Below are 19,148 nucleotides of genomic sequence, written 5' to 3'. Positions count from 1 at the left end.
ATCCGGTGCCAGGAGGCCTCGCCGTTCCGCTGATCCCGGTGCTGGGAGGCATATTACCCTTTTACTATATAGGATAGAGGCCTGGGGGCCGGCTGGTTTGCCCTGAAGGGTATCCTGGATCAGGGTGGGGGTCCCCACTGGGGTGCCTGGCCAGCCTGGGTGAGGGGATGATGGCTGTTTGCAGCTGGTCACACACCCTTCAGGGTGGGGGTCCCCACTGGGGTGCCTGGCCAGTCTGGGTGAGGGGCTGAGGGCTGCTTTCAGGCTGGCGGTTGTTGACTGAAGCTCCCAACCGCTCCTTTTTTTCTCTTTTTTTAATTTTATTCTGGGCCAGCTTTAGCTCTAGCTCTAGCTCTGAGGCTTCCGCTGCTGAAAGAAGGTATCTGGTTTGTTTCGGTTCTATAATCGAAACAATGTATAACTCCAGCTCTGAGATCCCGGCATTCTTTCTGGGGTTTTGTTTAGCTTCTATATTTGTTAGAATGTTTCAAACTGCCAGCTCAGAGGCCGGCAAGCCAGGCGGGGAATGTTGGAGTCCTCCTTCACTGAAGCAAGCAAGCCTCATGTTCGCTTCCAGCTGCCTTGGTGCCGGCCGCCATCTTGGCTGACAGTTAATTTGCATAAGGATACGCTGATTAGCCAATGGGAAGGGTAGCGGTCGTACGCCAATTACCATGTTTCTCTTTTATTAGTGTAGATTAGCTGATTAGCCTGGCTCCTGAACAGATATTAAAATATGGACTCCATTAAGAAATGCAATTCAGCAAATATTTACTGATTGTCTAGACATCATTCCATTCCTGTCCTTAGAAAGTTTGTGATTAGCTCTAGTCGTTTTGGCTTAGTGGATAGAGTGTCAGCCTGTGGACTGAAGGGTCCTGGGTTCAATTCTGGTCAAGGGCATGTACCTCAGTTGCAGCCTTGATTCCTGCCCCTGGTCAGGATGTGTGCAGGAGGCAACCAATTGATGTGTTTCTCTCACACTGATGTTTCTCTCTGTCTGTCTCTTCCTTTCCTTTCCACTCTTTCTAAAAATCAATGGGAAAATATCCTCGAGTGAGAATTAACAACAACAAAAGAAGTTTATGATTAAATAAGTCAGATGCATTTCCAAATATTTAGATTCAAACACAGATTTTATAAGTGCTGTAGTCTTGGCATTACAGACACTTAGGGAAAGGGTGTATTAATACTGGCCAGTAAGACCAAGGAATGAATAGTAGAAATTGTCATTGCAAAATTGGCTCTGACGTTGGGTACAGTTTTGAAAGATAAATCACAGAAGGGCATCCCAGGCCATAGAGAAAACAGGAGCAAGTCCCTGAAGAGGTAAAGTAGGGAGTCTTTTTTAGAATTAGAAACAGCCTGCACCCTCGACTGTATTAAGGAGAACAGTGGGACTGGGAAAGCAATATGGTGCAGCATCATGGTGCTGTGCATGTCATATAAGGTAGTGGTTTTCAAGAGGGCAAAGCCCCCTCCCCCAGGAACATTTGGTAACATCTGGAAACATTGTAGATTGCCATAACTGGGGGTACTACTGGCATCTAGTGGGTAAAGGCAGTAAGGGAGTTAGGCTTTATTCTGTGAGCACTGGGGAACTATTGGTGCGTTATGTTCTCTTGAACTGTGATTGTCTAGGTCAGTGATGGCGAACCTTTTGAGCTCTGTGTGTCAGCATTTTGAAAAATCCTAACTTAACTCTGGTGCCGTGTCACATATAGAAATTTTTTGATATTTGCAACCATAGTAAAACAAAGATTTATATTTTTGATATTTATTTTATATATTTAAATGCCATTTAACAAAGAAAAATCAACCAAAAAAATGAGTTCGCGTGTCACCTCTGACACGCGTGTCATAGGTTTGCCATCACTGATCTAGGTGTATTGTTACACTAAATCTGCAATGTGTCACTTTGAAGACACCCCACCCCCAGGAAAAGTATGTAATGAAAACCCCAGCTTTGCATACAAAGATATCATGTCTTAATCTTGGTGACCCTGAATCTGAAAAAAAAGAAGTAAGGAAGGGGATATAATTTTTTATGCCTCGGTGGGGCTCCAGACTCAAAAATGCTAGTGCAAAGGAGAATGCAGGCATTGTTACAAACAGGCACATTTCTGATAATTGGAACAATCTGATTTCATTTCCCGAGGAATTAAATAACAAGCTGTGTTTGGAGCTTGAAGTTTTAGCTTTATTCTTCAGTGAAGCATTTCGCTAGACCAACACAGCAAGCAGCGATCATCAAAATACAAACATATCCCTGGACATCTTAAATCCTACCCTTTAATTTGAAAAACAAGTCAGTCATCTATATTTCATTCCTTCATAAATAATCAACCTCAAAATGTGAATATGATCAAAAGGATTCATAAACAGCAGAAATTCCATGCCAGGTATGCGTATCCCGCATGAGGCTAAGCAAGAAAAAAAATTAATTTTATTTTAGCTGTGCCAAGTTGTTGACTATATTTCTGGGCCTGCTTTTCGAACATGAGTAGATTTCACTATTTGTTGCTAACACGGAGTTGGGGCTGGCACTGCTACTGCAGTTCCTCTCCTATTCCAAGTTGTTCCTTTGGATTCTGGCAGAAGAATCAGGAGATCTTTTGCACTTGTGGCTTTTCTAATTAATGGTTCAAATGAGCTGATGTGATGATCAATTGAAAAGATCTCTGGAGATGATGTCTCTCTGCCCATGAGAATTCTTGTTCTCTGCTCTAAGCGTTATATCCCTTGGAGTGACCAGAAAGTTGAGTCAACCATTCCTAGATCTGAAGTACATGTGAAGAAGCAAATCATGAAAAGAGCTTTGGCATCATCCAAGTTGGAATTTTCAAGGAAATTGTGTTATTTTTAGGCACATACAGCAGAGGGCATTGTTTGGCTAAACTTAAAACAAGGGCTGCTATTGATAATAATAGATAAAGAGGAAGAAAACAGGGAAAATTTTTCTGTAAAAAACAAACAAGAGAGCAAGGAGACAACAAAATGACCTTTATATTGCTTTGTTCTCCCTAGCTTTTCTTTGTAGGAAGGACTTCTGTGAGAACAGCTAAAAACTGGACAAGCAATGGTCCAGAAATTAATGAAATTCCTACTAGGTGAACTGAACTCTTCTAGATGCCAGGGATCAAAGAGCATATATCACATCATTTAGGTCCTCCATGAATTTATAATTTTAACCAGCTACAAGCTGCTCCTGTCTGCTTGAATGCCCATTGATTCATTCATTCATGCCTTTGACAAACGTATGATGAGTATTTTTTTCTAGATAAATACTACTGAATAGGGGAGACAAGTCTCTACTTCATGGACTTTAACATTCTACTCAGATGAAAGAGGCAGTACAAAAATAAACATGAAGTAAGTGAGAAAATATCAAATAATGATACATAGTAGGATGAAAATTAAATAAGGTGTTGTGTTTGATAGTGATAGAGGGGCTACTTAGGCTGGCTGGTCAAAAAAGAACTTTTTGAGAAGGCAAAATTTAAAGGGAAACCTGAATGATAAGGAAAACCAACCATACAGAAATCAAAGGGCATGTGCTTCAGGCAAAGAGAACTCTAATGAAAAGGTTTTTGTGTGTGTGTTTTTTTGAAGGGTTATGGGCTTGGAGTTTTTGAGCAATGAAGGAGGTTCAGTGTGTTTGAAGAAAGCTGAAAGCTAAGGGCAGTAGGCAGATGTCAGACAATCATTTGTTAGAGGCCAAAACAGTTTTCATATTGCTCTACAAGGGTATAGAACTAACAGGAACATTTCAACCTCAGAATGATATGAATATATTTATATAGTTAAACTTCACGCTAATTGTTGTATGAGGAATTGATTGTGGTAAGGCGATTCTGGAAAAAGGGTATTTCAATGGTCCAAGTGAGACATAGATGATTTGTCTAGAAAGGGACTATGGAGAGACATAGTTGGATCCAGTGATATTTTAGTGATAGAGCCAAATGAATAGCATTTTCTGGATGTAAATGAAGATAAAAGTCAAGATTTTTACTTTTTTTGCTTCAAGCAACTGGGTGTGTAATAGTGGTGTTTCTAGAGGTGCAGAGGCAGGTATGGGGTTTGCTTTCAGTATATGCTGTGACATAATCCTCTAAATGTCTGTTTATTAATGTTATTATCATCACTCCCACTTATGGAAGGTGTGGGAGGTGCTGCTGGGAGAAGGTCACTTTGTCACTGACCCCTGCAAGTCAGAGACCTCAAATCCAGTTCCTTCTGGCCAGTGTCATTTACACCAATAGAAAGACTGTTTTTGGTAAAGCAGATCAGAAAATTTCTTCTTAATCAAACAATGAAAAACAAACTCATGCCCTAAAGATCCCTTCTCTCCAATTTTGGGAAGTCCGGAAAGCCTTAAAGGGTTTGTGGAAGGTAGATGGCAGGGGTGGGGTTTTCAGAAAAGGATGGGGAGTTCGTGAAATTGCAGGGACGCATGTGCGGTTTCCAGACATGCTTGGAACATGCCTGGCCATGCATTGCCTGTCTTGTTTTAATGCTAAATCTCCACTCCTGGGCATGATTTTTAGTATGCTGATGAACAAAAGTTTATCAAAAGATTACTTGAGACTGTTTTCTGGCACCATCTTGGATCTTTTATGCGCAAACCGGTTTTTTAGTTGTGGTCCTTGGGTTCTCTATCCAGTTCCTGCGAGCAGACTTACTAGTAGCTAGCTCTGGAATTTTCGCCTTTTTTGATGAGTTCAGCCTGCTTTTTGTCAGGGGATATCTTGGAGAGAATACAAGAAAGCTAGTAGAAGTTTAAAGATTAACTAACGATGTAATGGCACAACCCATTGAAAAATTTACCAAAGATCAGTCAATAATCATAAGCTAACCTTCTAACCCTCCTCATTGTATCTTAAATCTGGTTTTGTTCCTCTAGGTCTGCAAATATAGATGCGGTGAGGCGGGGGAGGGGGGCATGGAAGGTGCTTTCTATGCTTCAGCATTGTTCCAAGTTGGAAAGTACAGGATGCCATCAGGGAGTCCAAACTGAATGTGTGTTAAGTAGTCCCGTGTGTGCAGTTTACAGAGTAGAGATGCGCAGCACTAGAAATCAGAGCTACCTCCTTCCTGATTTGCACATGAGTCTCCAAAATGATATCCTACTTGCTCTGTGTACACTGACTTATTTTAGTGTTCTTTTTTAAATTGGTATTATACTCCTGAAAGTAATACACTGATCGTATATATATATATATATATATATATATATATATATATATTAATATATTGATACTGAAGCTGATTTGCCTTCAGTTCTGTTTTATCCTGTGCAGATTCAACTAGCCGGGTTAATTTGAACCTGTATACTTCTCAGTAGTCAGGTCATCAGATTGATGATCAGTTCCATTCAGTTCTAAAGTCAAGCAAGGGATGACAATTATTAAAGTTGTCTGACTTTCCCATCAACCAATCATCTCTCTCCAATCTGTTTTACATATAAGGGCAGCACCTTCCTAAAACAATGTTCTCATCATGTCCTTTCCTGCTTCAGACCTTGGGATTTTTTCCCAAGTCTCTGTATTGACACAAATCCAAATCCGTCTATTATGCATGCAGTGCCCCTCAATTGGGTCAACTTAACTATCTAAATTCTGCAGTGTAAGCCTTGTGCTTCCACTAAGTCAGCTTTCCTATTATTTCATACTGCTACTCCTCTGCTTTTACAAGTAGTCTCTTCCCTCCTCCATCACCACCCTTTCTCTTAAAACTTGCTCTGATTATCTGTGCCTATTTTGATTTCTGACAATGCCTTATGGCATTTAGATGTTGAATGGATTGATTTACAGTAGTGCCTAGATATATACACGTACACTTTTTATTTTTATATGTACCTATACATTTATATCATAGCTCCAATAAGATAGTGGAGTTCTAGAAGGCCTGGCCAATATAGCTCTTTTATAATCCTTTTTTTATACTCTCCAGAGCATAGCAACATGAAGGCTACATGTTTCTTTGTTTTTTCCTGTTTCTCTTTTTCTAGTACATCATTCTCTCTACTCACTGCTTCTCCTCATCTAATGATATTGTAATGCCATCACCTCTAGATATTAAACATATGTATTTTTTACTATAAGCCACATAAGTCTTCTAGAAAAATTAAAATGCAGATCTAGATATTATTTTACCCTAAATTTTGATTTCTTAAAAAATTTCAACATTTTCTAGAAACATTGCAAGATCATTGTAGTTGGCCAAAGATTCTGCTTTTGACTTGACAGGTCGAGTCCCTGGGTTATAGATCTTTAAATGTTGTATCATTTCCATTACATTTGCCTAGAGGGTCAGCCTTGGGCATATATACAAAATATTATTTTCTCTAAAAACCTGCAGAACCATATACTCCTGCTTAAGGGGTGAAAAAAACTCAACAGATTTGCAAAATTGTGTTTCAAATGGGAGAAAATATTTGTATGATAAATTTGATTCGGAGAAAAGTTATTTGAGTTGTTGTTGTTTTCCTTTTCCTGTAAATTCTAGCACTTTTAAAAATTGAAAGAGTCATCCAAAGAAATGACTACAGCAGAAAGCCTTCTTAGCACGACAGGATGGGCTTCATCTCCTTTCTTAGCAGCAAATCATGTGGCTTCAGCTTAGTTTCCTTTGATAGATCTCAGATTTATAATGGTATAAGAATCAGATTTTTTCTGCTGTCTTATTTGTCTTTACTTTGCTTTTGGTTAGAGGGAGAAGGAGGTGGGAAGGGGAAAAAGATATAGGGAGAGAGAAGGAGATAGGGAATAGAATGAGTATTAAAGTATCAGAATAGGTTTAACCATAGGTCACCAGAAAAAAATAACTGTTTGTACTGTAAGGAATTGATGATTTTACATAATAAGAAAATGCAGGGGAAAGACAATTACAGGATTGATTAATTCAGCTGCTTATCACAATATCAAGAATGCTAATTCTTTCCCTCTTTTCATTTTTCTTCCTTGGCATATATCAGCGTTGTCCTTAGACTGCCCCCTCTCTTGGCCACACGATGGCTACAGAAACTCCAGGCATCTTATCCTTACAAAGGTTTCCAGAGACAGAATAAATAACTGCTGCTTTTTTTTTTTTTTAAGACAAATGTATTCAGTGTTAAGATCAGACTATTACATTTAGCAATCAACAGCCTGGGTGCAAAAAACAAATCTACATTAAAATCTTTTGTTGCAATGCTTTACAGTTTCCACAGAGCAGAAACTAAAATAACCTGTTATTCAATTAGCCACAGATACAGTCGTCAAGTTTTTTGACCATTCACATGTTGATTGTTGTAATTGCCAAAATCACTGTAGCACCTGCCACCTCCAAAATTGCTTCCTCCTCCATGGCCAAAACCACCTCTGCCTCCTCCATCATTATAGTTGTCAAAGCTGCAACTCCTGCCATAGCCACCGCCCGGGATTCCATAATCCTGTCCACCACTTCCATAGCCTCTGCTTCCTCTAAAGTAACCAGGACCACCTCCTGTATAACCGCCATCATTACCAAATCTATTATAGCCATCCCGCTGCCATCCTATCCACTCCTACCATGGCTGACACCAAAGCACCTGGACCACTGGAGTTTGAAGTTTCCTTCATGATCAAAGTTGTCATTCCCACCAAAACCACCTCCACAACCACCTCTGAAATTTCCACAACCACTCCAAGCTCTGGCTGGAGGAAGCACCAGCCATCACTTGCTTACATAGGCTCCCTTACTTCACAGTATGGCCATTCGCAGGATGGCGTTTCTTGTATACACTCATGACCATCAAAGGTTACAAAAGCAGTCTCTCTTTTGGCCACTGCCTTGGTCAGTCGTGATTTCAATCACTTCATTTTTTCATACTGTTCAAAATAATCTCTTAGGTGATGTTCTTCAGTGTTTTCTTCAATACCACTGACAAAAATTCTATTTCACAGTTCAGTGGGCACCAGGTCTCTTGAGAAAGCCCTCTCTGGTTCCACAACTCTTCCATCTACTTCCTGTGGCCCTGCATTCACAGCCTCATCCACCTGCTCCACATTGGCACACATGACAAACCCAAAGCCTCTGGAGCGCTTGGTGTTTGGAATCTCATCATCACAGAATCTGTGAGCAAATCCAACTCTTGGGGAGACTCTGACTTAGACATGACAACTGAGGAAGGAGACACTCCAATGATGCTTACTCTGGGGCATCCACTGGCAGAAAGGAGTGATCTAACGAATGTATCTGCCCAAGAACGACTCCTTTCCTATGTTTTTTATTTTCTTTTTATGTGTGGGAGAAAAAATTTCCCCAGAACCCTTGCAGCTGATTTATCCTTACATCTCATAGGCCAAATTGTGTCACATGCCCAGACCTAACCAGTCTCTGGGAATAGGAATGCTGCAACCAAAGTTCTTTACCAAAGAACTCAGCAAATTATAGTCCAAAAGTCAGCCCACAACCTTTTTTTGTGTGTCCTGTGAGTTAAGAATGTTTTTACCTTTTTAAATATTAGGGGGGGGAGGATTAACAACAATATTTTGAGATGAAGTATTGTGAAATTCAAATTTTATATTTTAAATATCATTGTCCATACATAGTTTAATTGGAACATAGTTATAAACATTCATTTCTCTTTTGTCTATAGCTACTTTCAAGCTATAACCACAGAGTTGAGTAATTGCAGCAAGAGACCATATGGTCTGCAAAGCCTGAATATTTACTATCTGGACCTTTTTCAGAAAAAGTTTGTCTAGTCCTAGCTTAAACCAAATTCTATTCACCCATCACTGCTGGGTCAGCCTCTCCCAAAACAGATAGTATGATTTTGTGATTTTTTTTTCTTTAAAGATGGGAGTGAATTTTCCTGAACAAAGTTTTCTTGGCAAAGAGTAAGGGAATAGGATGTTGATTAGGCAACAATCAGAGAGAGAGAAAGAGAGATTGAGGTTCACACACATTTTAGATAAATATTCCACCTTTAGTATTGTAAAAAGCTGACTCTCAAAATATCACCAATCAACATATTGACAAGACAGTACTCAGTTTATTGTTCACTAGAGTGAAGGAGAACACCACCCTACAAAGATTTAGGAGTGTCTGTGAGAGAAGTGGTGAGAATTGGGCCAGAATTTATTGAGAACTGTATGGTTTCCCAACGCAAGAACTTGATTAGAACTGCATAAGAATTTTGACACAACAGTCCAGGATTGGTGAAAACAGCAAGATGGGGTGATGGATTCAAGATCTTAGAGCACAGACCTCCATTAATGCTTTCCTTGAGAGAGGTGATGGATCATTGGGTAAGTTTCTATAAGGACAATGAAACAAACCATTTGCTTTGGCAGGAGAGTCCCAGAAGAGGCTAGAGATGCTTATAAAGACAGTGGAAAAGCAAAGTCATGTTGATGTTCATGGTAATGTGTGGTGTGGGGGTCTCCGTGTCCCCGCTGAGTGTGGTAAATGGTTTTGGTACTCAGTGTTTAGAAAGATTTGTTGTTGTTATAAATGAGTGTGGGTGTATGTGTCTATTGGGGACAGGGGGATTGGATGGTTGTGTTTAAATGTATCTTTCTCCCACCTTTCTTCCAAACTAGTTCCAATGTCTAGATAATTTATGCTGACTTAGCAATGATGCTGTGCTAAATAAGGCCTCCCTGTTAGCTACTCTCAGGCACTCAGTTCCTCCTGTGTGCCTCGGTGCAGTGAAGCACAGGGTAGAGAAAAAAGAAAGGTCTGTTGACAAAGTCAAGCTCTCCTCTGGGACCAGGCTAAAAGTATTATAGTTTAATTTAAAACCCATGCAGATCCATTTGTAAATAAATGCTGGCAGATGACATTGTAATGGATAGTGCAGTGCGTACCTTTAAATTGATTTCCTTTTGATGTGATAAAAACATCTTATGAAAGAGATGTGGAAATGTGGATTTTTATGTAAAGTAAAATAACTTAGATTTTAAAGTAGAAAACATTTTGTTGATAGTAGTTTATTTGATTCAATGACTGTACTAAGCATTGTTTGCTGTAGGTTATAAATCAGCTTTGAATCATTACTTATGACTGATTTATGGAAAATCTTATTAATTGCAACAGGAAAAAAAGACCTTGAAGTAAGCAAGAAGTAAAAAAATAGAACAGCTTGGGGATAAAAAGAGGACAGGCATATCTACCCTGTAATGAATAGTAATAGCATGTTTGCATGTTTCATTGATAGCATGTTTCTGATCATACCAGTTAATCCACACCACACAAATGATAAATATTGTCGTAACTCCTGTCTTATATGAGAAGAAACTGATTCCCATCATTTTATTTTTAATATATATTAAATATTTATTATATATTGCTTATTATGAGCCAGTAATATTACATATATTATGTGACAGCCCTAACAAAAGCCTTTTGAATGCATAACACTGTTGTTCACCTTTCCCAGATGGGGAAAGTGAAGTATGGACAGGTGAGTCTTCTCAATATAAGGTCCTGGAGTTTCAAGCAGGCCTAAGGAATCAGAAAGTCTCACGCCAGAGACTTCTCTCTTGGTCACTGGACATAACTGTTTTTGCTGTTTCATATTTTAAAGAGAAAAAAGGTAGCAAATGGCAGAATAAGGACTTATCTTCTTCACTTCTGTGCCATTTCCAGTCAACCAGTTCTATCATCCTGTGTTACCAGGGACCCTAAGATTCTAAGGAAAGTCATGGGATGGGAGGTGGGCATAGAAATGGAGGGGCAAGGCCTGGGGCCCCTACTCCTAAAAATATGAATCAGTTAATGTATTAGGGATTTTATGTGTTTTTCTTTTCTTTTCTTTCTTTTTCTTTTATTTTTAAATTCCCAATTGCCTTAAGAAGTGTGTGTTGGGGAAAGGGGAACACATCTAAAACTACAGCAAGTCACACAAATGAAAAATCTTTGATGGTCATGATTAGTGGAAATGTAAATAGGATTCTATTTAAAATGTAAATCTGAAAGGGTTTTTAAGGTCATTTTTAAATTTACCACATAGGATCTGACTCATGGAATGAAATCTACCAACTACATTAATACTTATAAAGCCATCAAAGAATTAATATAATGAGTGGGTCTCTGATATATAGCAATTAGTTGTTCTAAAATGTAGATTTTATTATTATTCAGGTTTGGTGAGGCCAACAAACAGATCAGGAGATAAGGACCATTAAAAAAAAGTTTGTTTATTTGTTTACTGACAGTTCCCAAGCGAAGAGACCCTGCCATGCCACACAGGGAAACACCGGGGTTGGTCAGGAGGTAGAAGGAGCAAGGGGAAAATGTGGAGCAAGAGCCTTTGTTGTGCTTTGTGAGAGAAGGCAAGGTAAATAGGCTTGGATGGGCTAGTATGGTCATCTCCGGGGATACTGGACAAAGGGATATCTAGCCCTAGAATGATTAGGACACAGGGATATTATTGGTCTGAATCTAAGAGTCATGTGAGAACCCAATAAAGGACATAGGGGGTTCAGATAGGTTGGTTTGCAGACATGAATGACACATTAGTATATATCACTTACACGAATGCAAAGACTTGTCATTAGATATTAACTGTTTGCACAATTTCAGCAGTCATTTCATTTAGTGTGGACAGCAAGCCAGGTACTGTGTTGGCAACCGGCTAAGAAGAGGCCATCAGCCATGACCTCTGCCCTCACCAAGTTCACAGGCTAGGGCAGGAAACAGACCCAGGAACAAAGGATCATAGTACTGAGTGGCGTGAAAAGTCAACCGAGAGCCCCAATAGCCCAGAGAAAGGATGGAAGGACCCACGTTGTTCCGCCTGGGAAGCCCATAAAAAGAAACACTAAGTCAGAACCCATCAGTCAACTTTCTTTGCTGCCATAATGAAGGAGACGGCAACAAGCCTCTGAAGCCAAAAAGCAACTTATGACTTTGAACTTCACCTTCTTGAGACTCTGGTCCCTTTCAGTGGTTTTGTAAATGTGGATATATATTTAAGAATTGCTAATAACCGTTGCCTTTTCTGAGTAAGGCATCTTCTATTATTGGGGGGGTGGGGGGAGGCTCTTCTCCATCTTGTATGCTCTATGAAAATGCAGCTATTTACAAATGCTAATTCACACTGAGAACCTCCCCACCAGCAGAGCCAGCCCTTTGCACCTCCTCACCTCAAGCCCTTGAGTGGTGGGCAGGGAAGTGATGGCCAAGAAACTGGGCCCATCTCTGGCATTGACTTCTCTCCAAGACTCACTTGGAACAATAAGATTTTTTTTAGCTGTTCTTAAAAACAAAGCTGATGATAGGATTCCCTTCTAAAAATCAAGCATGTCATCTGCAGGATGAAACAGGGATTCCTAAGTGTGTTATGACTCTTGACAGTCTGGACCTGATCTCACCCCAGCTTCTGTCCCATTCTGCTCTCCAGGCTTTTCCATTCTCCTGCCGCAGGGAACTTGTCACTGTTCCCTGGATGGACTAGTAGCTTTCATGTGTCCTTGTCTTGACTTAGGCTGGTCTCTCAGCCTGAAATGCTCTACTTCTTCTACAAAACAGATCAGATAACCCTTCCCTTTGAAAATTCCTAATTTGTCAGCGCAGATTGAGTTGCTCTGCCATCAGTGCCTTTGTATAAATGCGGCCTGGTCTCAAAAACATACAGCAAATGTTTATTATTTCACTTCCTCAGTTTGTCTGTATTTCACCTTTTGAATTTTAATTTGCTCAGGGCTAGGGTTTATATTCTTCTATTTTATATGCCCAATAGTTAGTAAAATGTCTGGATAAAGGCAACAACAAAAACAGTAATAATAATAACAATAATGTCTAACATTTTTTGAGTTCTTACAGTGTGGGAGGCATTGTTCTAAACCCTTTATCTACATTAACTAATTTTGTCCTCACAACAACAATAAGGGGAATTGAACATTTGCATTTTGCAAGTGAGGAGATTGAACCATGGAAAGGATAAAATTTAACTTCCCCAAGTAAACACGACATAAATACTAAATTAGTGCCTTTTTAAATAAGAATATGGTCATTTCCTGGTACCATCCCCCTCCCCCCATTTTTTTTTTTTTTCAGTCAAAGAAATTCATAGAATGGTCACTGTTTATTGAGGTAAGATATTTGGGAGAAGTCATTACACAGGTGCCCAATACCTGGTATTCCAGTGGAGTGGGCCATATACTGGGTAACATAGGTTCCTTGAGAATGATTCCTTGTGCTGGAAGAACTGCAGAAAGTGAGTTATTTTATTTCTCTTAAAATCTACTTCAAAGAGTAGGGATAAAAGACATGTAGTACTTCTGTTATACTAAAATCTTTTCTATAAATAGACATTATGCTTTATGGAAAATGGTTTAATTTGTGGTATATCTACCTATAGATAGCAGTAGGCCATGTTATGAGTTTTTGTATATGAGAATCTCTAGAAGTTCGTGTACAGTGGTGCACATTGCTATTTCAGTGGATTTTCACAGGGTCCATAAGGTAAGTTGCCAGTGTTTACAGTGGAGGTCACCCAAAGGAAAAGTATTTTAAAGAAATGAATATTGCCGAAACTGGTTTGGCTCAGTGGATAGAGCGTCGGCCTGCAGACTGAAGGGTCCTGGGTTCGATTCCGGTCAAGGGCATGTACCTGGGTTGCAGGCACATCCCCAGTAGGAGATGTGCAGGAGGCGGCTGATCGATGTTTCTTTCTCATTGATGTTTCTAACTCTCTCCCTTCCTCTCTGTAAAAAATCAATAAAATATATTAAAAAAAGAAATGAATATATATATATATATATATAATCACCTTCATTCTCACAGCAACCTTTTTGTGGAGTATTTGAAATCATATGCTTCTGGACCGATCAGAGGAACATCTTAGCCTTGGCTCTGTAATTACTATGTGAATGCATTCATGTTATTTCCATGATAAACTTATTCATCCTGAAAATGGAGAATATCACAGCTCCTACATCAGAGGAATGCAGGTTTGGAAAGGATCAGGCAGGCAAACTGTGTAATTATAAAGGGCCCCATTCTCAGAAGGGTCTACACTTAGCTTCATGCTCTGTTGTTATGGATTTGAAATTCTTAATAATTATTAACAAGGCATCCCACATTTTCATTTTATATTGAACTCTGCAAAGTATGTAGCCATTCCTGGATAGGATGGTTTGTGAGGTCTATAGCCCGGGGTGCCTGGCGCATAGAGTAACCCCCAATAAAATGTCAGCTATTACTAATTTGCAAGGGATCTATTAGATTTGTGGGTATAGCTCCCAAATTCTATATTCTTAACTTTTCCAATTTGATCAGACAGTAAATCGAATGGTGGAGTACAGCTCATATGTCCTCATGCATTCGGCTCACACTGATTGGTTATCACTCTATTAAGTTCCTCCGCTTCATTCTTCCATTTCTCTGCGATTGCATAGCTGATGGAATAGGGACTGTAGATGGCTGCTCATTTGAAGTGCAGAAACATTTTTTTAAAAATATGAGACTCATTACTCAATAAAGGATATTAAATTTGTTGTTTTCCTAGTCTGAGAAATGATGGCTGATACGTTGTGTCACTGGCATTGTTCCAGAAAGACATGTTGGAAGAGATCTAACCCTCTTTTTTTGCTCTTGTTGTATTGCAGACTATTTGAGCTCCAGAAGGACCAACACCAGATAAATTATGAATGTTGAACAAGATGACCTTACATCCACAGCAGATAATGATAGGTCCTAGGTTTAACAGGGCCTTATTTGACCCCCTGCTTGTGGTGCTGCTGGCTCTTCAACTTCTCGTGGTGGCTGGTCTGGTGCGGGCTCAAACCTGCCCCTCCGTCTGCTCCTGCAGCAACCAGTTCAGCAAGGTGATTTGTGTTCGGAAAAACCTACGCGAGGTTCCGGATGGCATTTCCACCAACACTCGGCTGCTGAACCTCCATGAGAACCAAATCCAGATCATCAAAGTGAACAGCTTCAAGCACTTGAGGCACCTGGAAATCCTACAGTTGAGTAGGAATCACATTAGAACCATTGAAATCGGGGCCTTCAATGGTCTGGCGAACCTCAACACTCTGGAACTCTTTGACAATCGTCTTACTACCATCCCTAATGGAGCTTTTGTATATTTGTCTAAACTGAAGGAGCTCTGGTTGCGAAACAACCCCATCGAAAGCATCCCTTCTTATGCTTTTAACAGAATCCCTTCTTTGCGCCGGCTAGACTTAGGCGAATTGAAAAGGCTTTCATACATCTCAGAAGGTGCCTTTGAAGGTCTGTCCAACTTGAGGTATTTGAACCTGGCCATGTGCAACCTCCGGGAAATCCCTAACCTCACACCGCTCATAAAACTAGATGAGCTAGACCTTTCTGGGAATCATTTGTCTGCTATCAGGCCGGGCTCTTTCCAGGGGTTGATGCATCTTCAAAAACTGTGGATGATACAGTCCCAGATTCAAGTGATTGAACGGAATGCCTTTGATAACCTTCAGTCACTGGTGGAAATCAACCTGGCGCACAACAATCTAACGTTACTGCCTCATGACCTCTTCACACCCTTGCATCATCTAGAGCGGATTCACTTACATCACAACCCTTGGAATTGTAACTGTGACATACTGTGGCTCAGCTGGTGGATAAAAGACATGGCCCCCTCCAACACAGCTTGTTGTGCCCGATGTAACACTCCTCCCAATCTGAAAGGGAGGTACATTGGGGAGCTCGACCAGAATTATTTCACATGTTATGCTCCTGTGATTGTGGAGCCCCCAGCAGACCTCAATGTCACTGAAGGCATGGCAGCTGAGCTAAAATGCCGGGCCTCCACATCCCTGACCTCCGTATCTTGGATCACTCCAAATGGAACAGTTATGACACACGGGGCGTACAAAGTGAGGATAGCTGTGCTCAGCGATGGCACGTTAAATTTCACGAATGTAACTGTGCAAGATACAGGCATGTACACATGTATGGTGAGCAATTCTGTTGGAAATACCACTGCTTCAGCCACCCTGAATGTTACTGCAGCAACCACCACTCCTTTTACTTACTTTTCAACTGTCACAGTAGAGACTATGGAACCTTCTCAGGATGAGGCACGGACCACAGACAACAATGTAGGTCCCACTCCAGCGATTGACTGGGAAACCACCAATGTGACCACCTCTCTCATGCCACAGAGCACAAGGTCAACAGAAAAAGCATTCACCATCCCAGTGACTGATCTGAACAGTGGGATCCCAGGAATTGATGAGGTCATGAAGACTACCAAAATCATCATTGGCTGTTTTGTGGCCATCACACTCATGGCCGCAGTGATGCTGGTCATTTTCTACAAGATGAGGAAGCAGCACCATAGGCAAAACCATCATGCCCCCACAAGGACTGTTGAAATCATTAATGTGGATGATGAGATTACAGGAGACACTCCCATGGAAAGCCACCTGCCCATGCCTGCTATCGAGCATGAGCACCTAAATCACTATAACTCTTACAAATCTCCCTTCAACCACACAACAACAGTTAACACAATAAATTCAATACACAGTTCAGTGCATGAACCGTTATTGATCCGAATGAACTCGAAAGACAATGTACAAGAGACTCAGATCTAAAACATTTACGGCTACAGAAAACAAACAATTAAAAAAAAGGGACAGTTTATTAATAATGACACAAATGACTGGGCTAAATCTACTGTTTCAAAAAAAAGTGTCTTTACAAAAAAAAATACAAAAAAGAAAAGAAATTTATTTATTAAAAATTCTATTGTGATCTAAAGCAGACAAAACTATGTGTATTCCTCAGAACCTGTTTTTGCTGCACTTATTTCCTATTTTCGCATATCTTGTCCCTGCCTTCCCTGATTGCCATATTTTTCATAGATCTCAATTCCCTAAGGAACTGGTCTAGGAAATTTTGTAAGAATTCTGTTACACTTTGAGATTTTTATGGTGAATTCTAGTGGTGAGATCCAGTCTATTTTTGTCTTTCTTTTTTTTTTTCCTCTTTTATTTTCCCCCACATGCCCTCATGAAGTAGTCCAATGGGGAATGCAATATTAGAAATAGATTTTTAAGAGAGAACGAGAAAAATAATGCAAGATCTTATATTTTTCATGTAATGACCTGTTCTGTATTTATGAGGAGGACCATCAGTGGAAAAGGAAAAAAGAAAAAAAAAGTAAGCAAACAACAGATTAATTTACATATGAGCACCTATAAAACCCATGATCTTTTCAACAACTCTAGAACCAGAATTTGTAGTTCAAACGCTAAAAATAAGATTATAAATAAAAATATTGTTGGTTTTTCTGTACCTGGACACAGCTCATTTGTAGTATGGCTCAAATGTAAGAAACTTAAAGGTAATTCGATTTTCTACTTTCTGAGAAAGAAAATACATTATTTTTCAGTCACAGCATCAAACATCATGGGGTCCTGTCTCATTAGGTTGACTTGAGTTTTGGATCTATATGTTCAAGTATGCTGTGGTATTTTTTCCTTGCATTAGGGTCACCCTTTTTAAATGCTCAGATTAAAAATCATGATTTTGTGAAGTAAATTCAATTTCACTTGGAAGAAAGTTTTAGTATAATTTCTTTACCATCTCATAAAATTCTGCCGGCTAGGCAAAGTATGACGTCTGAATGCAAAGGTATTCTAAGTTATCCAAGTTGAAAAATCATTTTTGGTGCTGAGTGTCAACAAATTAAGTTTCATTTGACAATAATTATTAAAGACCTACCATGTGTTAAACATTGTTTTTAGCGTGGACACACAATTGACAAGACCTGGTTCATGCCCTTGAGTCAATCACTGTCTGTGTGATATATGATTAAAGAAATATCAGTTCATTATTGGGGGACAGCTCTAGTTTTACTGTTACATGAAAGATTGCAAATTGTGACCCTGGTGTTTCAAAATATCAGGTTAATGTTATTACAGAAACCTCTTGATTCATGGTTTCTTCCATCCTTCTGGAAGAGCTGCTTCTCTTTTTCCAAATGCAGATTACAGAGTTTAAAGAAGTACTCATAAGGAACTTGTTATGAATGACTGGATTCATACCAAGAGATAGCAATGCTAATACAATGGTAACCTGCTAAAGGTACTTGAAGGAACTGGAGAAAGTTTCGGTATGAGAACATACACTGACTTCCAAGTAAAAGAGTAACTTGGGGGTTACTGGCACTGTGACACTCTCCTGATATTTTCATATAATATGTGTATGACTTTTGCCTTTTTGTGAAGCAAAGTGAAAATCTACACCTTTTATTAGTGACCCTTAAAATCTGCCTTTGCTGAAACAAGAGTTGGCCAAGCTAGAGCAAACTTCAGCTTCTAATGGATGAGCTGCTTTGATCCCCACACTTAACTCTGCAGGTTGGACCTCACACCAGGGTTTTGTGATGTCCAGATGTGAAAAACCAATCATTACTAGCAAAGTAGGTCAGGGAACTAGAAGGAATGGATAGCAAATGAATGCGATCACACAAGGGTCTTGCCTCTATGTTTTCATCACCAATCTCTTTCAGGCTTTTACTCCCTTATTCCCTGCCTTCCGTGTTAGGAAAACGATTCTCATTCACTATGCTGTGGAGAAGACTTGGGGAAAAAAGGAAAACATTTTTGCGGCCATTTATCAAGCTTTTCAGTATCAGATGTACTTAATATATTCCCATATACAAAACAAACAAACAACCCACCAAGGAATTTCAAGCATGTGCTAGTATAAAGAAGAGTGGCATAAGTCAAGAGGGGAAAAAATCCTGCCTTCTCTACTTGCTGTGTTCTTAAGGAGCTCTGTCTCTGCTGACTCTAACCCTTCTTTCATCTTGAGTTTATAATTCCTATGGAGTTAGACCCAGCATGCAATTCTCCTTTCTGTGAGGGGTTGGCTGAAAAGTTAGGTAAATCCTACTGAATAGAATGAAAGGTGAACTTGAGCTAAAAATTTAGGTAAGGAAATGAAGCATACAATTCAGTCTTATAGGAGATTATGTTTGCCCTATTTAATACATTTTAGGAAAAAAATACATATATATGGATAAAAGATTGGTTACGCCAAACTTGACTTCCACAATGAATATAGACACACATTTGACAAAAGGTTCTCATGTAGGTTGGGGGTTGAAGGGTGAAGTGCTATAAATGTATGATTTAAAGGACACTGAACTCTAGATGTTTATAATTAGCAATATCTATATTTGCTCC

At 39.6% G+C, this 19,148-nt stretch overlaps 1 protein-coding gene across 8 annotated transcripts in view; it reads left to right on the top strand.

Moving 5' to 3' along the window:
• LRRC4C (leucine rich repeat containing 4C) overlaps positions 1-17,767 on the top strand; it is a 983,070-nt gene extending 965,303 nt beyond the window's left edge. For all 8 annotated transcript variants that reach the window (XM_070427824.1, XM_070427819.1, XM_070427820.1 and 5 more), the window contains one exon: positions 14,583-17,767. In XM_070427824.1, coding sequence (XP_070283925.1) covers positions 14,625-16,547 — 1,923 coding nt within the window. In that variant the 5' untranslated portion in view covers positions 14,583-14,624 and the 3' untranslated portion in view covers positions 16,548-17,767. The remainder of the gene's footprint in view (positions 1-14,582) is intronic.
• The last annotated feature ends 1,381 nt before the right edge of the window (positions 17,768-19,148 follow it).

Source organism: Myotis yumanensis, unplaced genomic scaffold (assembly GCF_028538775.1).
Source record: "Myotis yumanensis isolate MYYU_CA2020_CCGP unplaced genomic scaffold, mMyoYum1.0.hap1 SCAF_10, whole genome shotgun sequence".
Classification (NCBI taxonomy): domain Eukaryota; kingdom Metazoa; phylum Chordata; class Mammalia; order Chiroptera; family Vespertilionidae; genus Myotis; species Myotis yumanensis.
The sequence above is the reverse complement of the archived record's forward strand: the minus strand, read 5'-3'. Positions and strand labels throughout refer to the sequence as shown.